Here is an 8,685-nt window from a genome sequence, read left to right as displayed (position 1 = left end):
TGTATGTGTGTCTGTGTGTGTCTGTGTGTGTGTGAGAGTGTGTGTGTGTGTCTGTGTGTGAGTGTGTGTGTCTGTGTGTGTGTGTATGTGTGAGTGTGTGTGTGAGTGTGTGTGTCTCTGTGTGTGTGTGTCTGTGTGTGTGTGTGTGTGAGTGTGTGTATATGTGTCTGTGTGTGTCTGTGTATGTGTGTGTATGTGTGTCTGTGTGTGTCTGTGTGTGTGTGAGAGTGTGTGTGTGTGTCTGTGTGTCTGTGTGTGTCTGTGTGTGTGTCTGTGTGTGTGTGTGTCTCTGTGTGTGTGTCTGTGTTTGTGTGTGTGTCTGTGTTTGTGTGTGTGTCTGTGTGTGTGTGTGTATTAAGGAGTCTGGTGATGGAGATGACACTGTTACACACACTGACACTGAGGACCTCAATGCTTTATTCTTTATTCTTGTGTTAAAATGAACAAAACTTTTAATAAACAATAAAACCATAATATAAAAGTAACGGCTCTGAGATTAGAGCAGATCTTTATCAGGAGATCAAACAGACACTGAATAAGATTTATTATACTGATAACAATGTTTTGTTTGTAGGAGTGAATTGATGCATTTAGTTTCAGCTGCAGTGATGAGAAAGAAACAGGATTAGACACCTGGGAGGATGTATTTTACTGCCCCTTTACTGCACTTCATATTGTGCTGCTAGCAGAGTAAATATAACCTTTATACCTGCTGTTACCTGGCCGGCACCTGTGACGTCACCCCAGGAGGGCGGGGTCTGAGTCCTACCTGTCGGCTGGGGGGAAGCTCGTGCTTGTGACAAAGAGGCTCCGCTTTATTTACACACACAAATGTGCACCGGACTCGGGATGATGTTACGGAGGGATCACAAACGGTCCGATATGCGCTGACACGTGGACACGTGGACGTGACACGTCCAGAGACGGCGTGACAGCAGACACGACCTGAAAGAGAGCAGGAGGAACAATGATGACATTTTTTCCGTTGAGGAAAATCAAGCGAAACGGGAAATACGTGTTGTTCGTGGGGGTGCTGGTGTTCGTGGGGTTCGCGGGGTACCTGGAATACGTGGCCACGAGCACGTGGGATAACGTCGGTAAGTTCAAAAGTGACCTCTACGTTTCTTTCTGTTTCTTCTTTTACGCTCACGATTTGTCTACAGAGCACCTAAAAAAGCGTCGAGTGGAAACGTGACAAAGCAAACAGTCAAAATAATAAAGCACAAACGTGTAAAGAAGCAATCTGTAATGAATACGCGAAAGATTCGGTTCCTTACCCATGAGTGATTCAGGAGAATCGACTCATCGACATTTCAGTTTTTGATTTAGTTCTGTTTAATGTCTTATTATTGGAAAGTTCTATTAAATCTATAGAATCACCACGTAGACTGTATCGTGTCAGCAAACGGGCCACAAAACTGGTTTATCTAAAGTGTGGTTCCATGGATCAGTGTTTATTTCACAGGTTAATACCCCACAGGTGATCTGCACTGACCACGCCCTGGGTTGTTCTCATATATAATTACAACAATTAAACACTTCTCTTTTTTACTGAGAAGTTAAATGTCACTGCGTTTACTGTGACACATCATAAAGAGCACATAAAGCTTTATTACTCATTTTACAATGAAATAGATGTAGACGGTCCAACGTAGACGGTCCAGTGCTTTTGAATCATAATTGAATGAAAGCCACATGGAAAAGAACCCAAACCCTGTGTATTGTTACAGATAAGCTGTATGTTGGCATGTTTGTGGTATTTCAGTTTGTTCTGCGATTAAAAATGAGATATAAGAGCGTGCAAGAACAAGAGAGAAGAGAAGCTCACATTCACACACAAGGTTTCTTCACTAGAGAGGAAAGAAGATACCTTTTTTGACCAATTAATTTAAAGTGAACGATGATGATGATGATGATGGTGATCATTAAAAAGTGTCAAAATTGTAGTAGAATCAGCAGTGAGGATGTCAGTCATGTGGACGTGAAACAACTGATATGGAAAATAATTCGATAGAAAATGTACTGTTGTGTTTTTAGGAAGAACATTACAGCGTTTCACACAGTGGCTCTTATTCATCACTGAATTACTCAAGCTGATGTGTGTGTTGTTGTAATTATAAAGCTCTGTGTTTGTTGGTTACTAGATGAAAAATTATACTTTTATTACTGTTTTAGTCTCAGTAGATTTGACCGAACACACAACACCCACACGCACACACACACACACACACACACACACACACACACAGACACACACACACATACAGACACACACACAAACACAGACCCAAACACGCACACAGCCTACCCACCAGTTTTTGTCCTCATTTTATAGACGATACAAATACTAAAAAAGTCACTTGTTCATAAGTTATTAACAGGAATAAAGTGGTAATAGAGAGTCAGTGGTAGCTCAAGAGGTTCTGAGTTGTTGATTGGAGGATCGGGGTAATTAACAAACAGAACAATATTCTTAAACACTCGTCCCCTCAGCGGTCTCTCTATTCTCTCAGCTCTAAACACTCGTCCCCTCAGCGGTCTCTCTATTCTCTCAGCTCTAAACACTCGTCCCCTCAGCGGTCTCTCTATTCTCTCAGCTCTAAACACTCGTCCCCTCAGCAGTCTCTCTTTATTCTCTCAGCTCTAAACACTCGTCCCCTCAGCAGTCTCTCTTTATTCTCTTAGCTCTAAACACTCGTCCCCTCAGCAGTCTCTCTTTATTGTCTCAGCTCTAAACACTCGTCCCCTCAGCAGTCTCTCTTTATTGTCTCAGCTCTAAACACTCGTCCCCTCAGCAGTCTCTCTTTATTCTCTCAGCTCTAAACACTCGTCCCCTCAGCGGTCTCTCTTTATTCTCTCAGTTCCAGCTTCACCTCTGACTGACTGAGCTTACACTGGAGACTCCTTTACGACATGCGCGCACGCACACACACACACACACACATAGACACACACATATACATACATACAGTACATACAAACACACACACTGGAGACTCCTTTACCACATGTGTGCGCACACACACACACACACATACATACATACATTCAAACACACCTTGTAGACTCCTTCATGATGTTATTTAAACTTGCTGGTGAATGAGCTATTACTATAGAAACAGTAACATATTAGAATGAATGCGTATTCTAAAATCTGCATGTTTTGTTTAACATTCCAATTTCAGATATTGTTACTGTAAATGGTGTGTGTGTGTGTGTGTGTGGTGCGCATTGTGCAGCATGTCTCTGCATGTTCTCTCAGTTCAGTACACAACAAACACAGGTTCAAACACAGCAAAACTGCTTTGTGCTTCTGAGAGCAGTGTGTTTGTGTCTGTGTGCAGGAGTGTGTGTGTGTCTGTGTGCAGGCGTGTGTGTGTGTCTGTGCGTGTCTGTGTGCAGGAGTGTGTGTGTCTGTGTGCAGGAGTGTGTGTGTGTCTGTGTGCAGGAGTGTGTGTGTGTCTGTGTGCAGGAGTGTGTGTGTGTCTGTGTGCAGGAGTGTGTGTGTGTCTGTGTGCAAGTGTGTGTGTGTGTCTGTGTGCAGGTGTGTGTGTCTGTGCGTGTCTGTTTGCAGGAGTGTGTGTGGGTCTGTGTGCAGGCATGTGTGTGTGTCTGTGCGTGTCTGTTTTCAGGAGTGTGTGTGTGTGTCTGTGTGCAGGAGTGTGTGTGTGTGTCTGTGTGCAGGAGTGTGTGTGTGTCTGTGTGCAGGAGTGTGTGTGTGTGTGTCTGTGTGCAGGAGTGTGTGTGTGTCTGTGTGCAGGAGTGTGTGTGTGTGTGTCTGTGTGCAGGAGTGTGTGTGTGTCTATGTGCATTAGTGTGTGTGTCTGTGTGCAGGAGTGTGTGTGTCTGTGTGCAGGAGTGTGTGTGTGTCTGTGTGCAGGAGTGTGTGTGTGTCTGTGTGCAGAAGTGTGTGTCTGTGCGTGTCTGTTTGCTGGAGTGTGTGTGGGTCTGTGTGCAGGCATGTGTGTGTCTGTGTGCAGGAGTGTGTGTGTGTGTGTGTGTCTGTGTGCAGGAGTGTGTGTGTCTGTGTGCAGGAGTGTGTGTTATGTTTCGGGAACAGTTGGTGTGACAGGCTTGTTGTTGTTGTTGTTGTTGTTGTTGTTGTTGTGTTTTTCAGTAACATTTCTCTGACCCTGTGATGACAGTTTGAGGTGTTACAGGATGTGTGTGAAAAGAAAAACATCTGAAGAAAAGAAAAACAACAAACTCTTTTTCTTTCTTGGAGATACTTCACACCAATCTGTTGATTAATGTAACAGATTAGAGGAGAATTTTTAGGGCATTTATTTCTGCAAAACTGAAACCAGGAATAAACTGTATTATTTGTGTTACATTTGTGTTGTTTTTATTATATGTATATATACAAATGGAATAATGCATCATATAGCCATCATAAGGAATTGTTTTTTTTTTTTCTTTTAACCTTTTTTTTTTGTTTAGTTTTAATTATTTGTTTCCAGAGCAGGAAATTCCTGACAGACAGACAGACTGAAGCTTTATTACTAAAGCTACACACAGTCATTAAAAAGAAACTGCAGTATAATAACAGTAGGTGTGGAGCCTGAAGATCATAAGAATAAAACTCTTCAGTAAAAAGAGGTTCGACTCTAAACACACAGAGATTTAACCACAGGACAGGAGAGTGCAGTCTGTCCTCACATGATTGGCTAGTGTCACTGTGATTGACAGGGGAGTCTGAATAAGCCCCTCCTTTCCAGTGAACATGGTCAAATTTCCACCGCTGTGTTGTGTTTTGAATCAATTTTTTTCTTACATAAGTTTCATTTGTAAATAATTGTACGGTATTTTGTTGTTGCTTTTATGTCAGTTCTGGGGGCGGAACTGGGGGCGTGGCTACGTTCGAATTCAGTTTATGATGTCAACTGCGTCTGAGATCTGTTAAAGTTTAGAGTGTAAAACTTTTAGCCACAGAGCCTTCACGTTAGATAACTTCACTAAGGTTAGTGATGATGAGATGGTGGTTGTCATGGAAATGCTACAGGTTGTACACATGTAGGGGTTATTATTTTACCCCACCGGTAGAGCAGTGGACTAAAATCTCCCCCTTGTGCTTTTAGCTAGAAATCACGACCATGCAGCGAGAAATGATTGGGATTTGATTAATGTCTCAGCATGTTGGAAGAAATCTGGTGGTCTTAACAGGAACTCCAAGCCCATTTAACATTATAATAATAATCATCAGATTCTCTTAACTATTATGTTTTATAAGGTGAGTAAATAATCCACGTATTTGAGAAGCTCAGGATTAAATTGATGTAATAAGGGTTTGTTGTGAAATTAAACCCATTTGAATGTTTGTGTAGAAATCTTAGACTGTTGTTGAAATGTGATGCTCCTGGTTGTGATCTCTCACCACTGATCAGGTGTCAGTGACAGTGACCGAGACGCCGCGCTACTAAACTCCTGCTTCATATGTAATGGTCTCTTTATTTCTCCCTCTCTTTAGATGACATTCAGCAGAAGGAGCAAAAAGCCTGCACAATAAATGTGGTGAGTGAAAACACACACACACACACACACACACACACACACACACGCATACATACAAACATCCACACTCATGCGCACACACACATACACAACACACACACAGATACATACAGACACAGACACACACATAGATACACACACACACAGACTACCACATACATACACACACACACACAAATACACACATACATACACACACATACATACAAACATCCACATACATGCGCACACACATACACAACACACACAGATACATACAGACCCAGACACACACAGAGATACACACACACAGACTAACACATACATACACACACACACACATACATACATACATACACACACAGACACATTAATTTGAAGCATTTATACCTAAATTAGTGGGTGGAGTCAATGATTATTAATAATGTCAATGATTGAAAATAATTCATGTGCACAGAGGCTTAGTGTATAATAAGGTAGGGCTCATTATATTATGTATAATAAGGTAGGACTGAAGGGCAGCTAATAAATTAGCAGAAGCCCATGTTTTTGTCATTTGACCAAAAGAATTGGTGTAAATTTAGTTTTTATTAATAAGAAATTTTCCTGTAATTATTAAGTCTTAAATTATTCTGAATTGTAGTCTTTTGTATTAGATGTTATGATTTTATCAGCATTAACATGAGGTTTTGTTTCCATTTACTGCTACAGTCTTTTATTTTGTATTTTATGGTATTAATAACCAACTTAACTTAGCCAGGTGTTTAATCTATTGTTAATGGGATATACAATAAAAAGATTGTTTTTATTACTGACATAGTTGCTCTTTCTTTCTTTCTTTCTTTCTTTCTTTCTTTCTATCTTACTTTCTTTCTTTCTGAAGTTCAGCAGTTTAATGTTATAATGCAGCAGTATAAAAACACTGACACTCTAAATATGAGGAACTGAAACTGCAGTCGATGATTATTTTTATTGAATTCCCTGGAAAACTCTCCTGAAACATAGAAAAGTGATTTATTTTTACAGGGTTACAAAAATGTAAAAATAAATAAATAATGTTTCATGCTAAAAGTTTATATAATATAAAGTTATCACAATGACGGCGATCTTTCAGAAAACTGTATTATTAAAAATAAAAGCAGATACATTTTTTTTCTCTCCTGTTCACTTTTCCAGGTGATCTGAACTCACATCAGAAATCAAGAGCAGCACAAACACATTATAGAACTTTGTGCACACACTCTATACACACTATACACACACTATATACACATTCCATACACACCCCAAACACAGAATAAGCACATACCATACACACCGTACACACACTGTACACACTCCCCCCGTGATTACAAAGAGTTCTTCTTATCAGTCACATGTAGAGTCCATTTTCATCTTGCTGCTGAGCAAATAAACACTGTTAGCATAGTTACCATTAGAAACAGGCAACACTCTGTGTGTGTGTGTGTGTGTGTGTGTGTGTGTGTGTGTATTTGTCACAGAACCAAGACCATGTTTCTTCCAAGAACATCGTCTGGTCTTCCAAATACGTCCCTCAGCCCTGGAGGCAGGAGGTAAGAAAGGATCCCAGTGAAGCGTTTTTAGGTTAAAAGAATGTTTTCTAAACGTTTTGGTTGGAACTGTCAGGGTCTGTAGAGGTCTTTAAATAATTTACATAAAGTTAGTGTTGTTTCCACAGAGCTGTAAAGTGAACATTGTAAAGAAAGCACAAAGTTCCTCAGGGGTTTTTAAACCTTAAACATTTGTCGTGTTTCTTAAAGATTTGGCTGTCAGTAAAAAACCTGTTCTGTGGAGAAACAATGTTTTATTTTTGTTGTGATTTCTGGTTTTAAAATGGAAAGAAATACTCAGAGTTTGAGGCCACAGTTAACCTCAGGACAAGGAGTCGTGTCTGTTCAGATACAAATAACTAATTCAAATAACATTCACAATCCCTTTTAATTAAAGATAATAAATAAATACATTTAATTATATAAAAATTTAGTCAGATAATTACAAGTGTAGTCCAGAGTAATGTATTTATAAAAATATGCTAAAGTTTGATCATTCATTCATTCATCTTCTACCGCTTATCCGAACTACCTCGGGTCATCGGGCATCAAGGCAGGATACACCCTGGACGGAGTGCCAACCCATCGCAGGGCACACACACACACACACACACTCTCATTCACTCACACAATCACACACTACGGACAATTTTCCAGAGATGCCAATCAACCTACCATGCATGTCTTTGGACCGGGGGAGGAAACCGGAGTACCCGGAGGAAACCCCCGAGGCACGGGGAGAACATGCAAACTCCACACACACAAGGCGGAGGCGGAAATCGAACCCCCAACCCTGGAGGTGTGAGGCGAACGTGCTAACCGTGCCCCCAGTTTGATCATTGTAGTTTTATTTATAGATCTCATTGATTTATGTATTTGTTGTTTGATTTATATTTGAGAAAAGTTGAACTAAGTACAATAAGAAGCCTTTAACTGAAAATCGTCAAATATGGACTTTATGTTTGAGGGGATTTTTTTTCCTTGGTTTCAGTATAAAGGACGGGCGAATCTTCATGTCTTTGAGGACTGGTGTGGATCCTCAGTTGCAAGCCTCAGAAAGAACCCACACTTCCCCCAGTACCCTCATGTGGGTGTACAAACTTACGCACAAACTATGGAACTTCAACACTTTCTCTTTTACTGTTTTACTTTAACTCTCATACTCTCGTCTGTCCTTCAGTCTCGTAACACAGTGAAGAAACTCGCCGTGTCTCCGAGCTGGAAGAATTACGGCCTCAGGATCTTTGGCTACATCCACCCGTACACCAGCGGTACACACACACACACACACACGCACATTGTCCTCAGTTTTGTGGTTCCCTCCTTATTAAACTGTCACTCTGTCTGATTTTCAGGTGAGTTTCTTTTCGCAGTGGCGTCTGCCGTTAACTGTGAGTTCTGGTTGAGTGACAATGAGAACCCGGAGAACCTGCGACTCCGTGCTTATGTTGGAAAGGTGAATGTTCATGCAGATGTGCAGATTCATTAAAGGATGTCGAGGTTTGTGTTTGATATAGAAGTGTGTACTTGTTTTACAGACTGGTGAGGAGTGGACCGCTCCGGGAGAGTACAGCAAGTACACCAGCCAAATGTCCAGACCTGTCCTGTAAGTGTGTGTGTTTGT

The 8,685-nt window shown here is 40.9% G+C and overlaps 1 protein-coding gene across 1 annotated transcript in view; it reads left to right on the top strand.

Annotated features, from left to right (window-relative positions):
- Positions 1 to 772: 772 nt before the first annotated feature.
- The window catches only part of b4galnt3b (beta-1,4-N-acetyl-galactosaminyl transferase 3b), a 23,517-nt gene continuing 15,604 nt past the window's right edge, over positions 773 to 8,685 (top strand). The window contains exons 1-7 of the mRNA XM_060878797.1: positions 773 to 1,097; positions 5,468 to 5,511; positions 6,993 to 7,064; positions 8,053 to 8,148; positions 8,242 to 8,332; positions 8,417 to 8,517; positions 8,600 to 8,667. Coding sequence (XP_060734780.1) covers positions 968 to 1,097; positions 5,468 to 5,511; positions 6,993 to 7,064; positions 8,053 to 8,148; positions 8,242 to 8,332; positions 8,417 to 8,517; positions 8,600 to 8,667 — 602 coding nt within the window. The 5' untranslated portion in view covers positions 773 to 967. The remainder of the gene's footprint in view (positions 1,098 to 5,467; positions 5,512 to 6,992; positions 7,065 to 8,052; positions 8,149 to 8,241; positions 8,333 to 8,416; positions 8,518 to 8,599; positions 8,668 to 8,685) is intronic.

This window comes from Tachysurus vachellii, chromosome 9 (assembly GCF_030014155.1).
Source record: "Tachysurus vachellii isolate PV-2020 chromosome 9, HZAU_Pvac_v1, whole genome shotgun sequence".
Taxonomy (NCBI): domain Eukaryota; kingdom Metazoa; phylum Chordata; class Actinopteri; order Siluriformes; family Bagridae; genus Tachysurus; species Tachysurus vachellii.
This window is presented reverse-complemented; position numbering and strand designations above follow the sequence as displayed.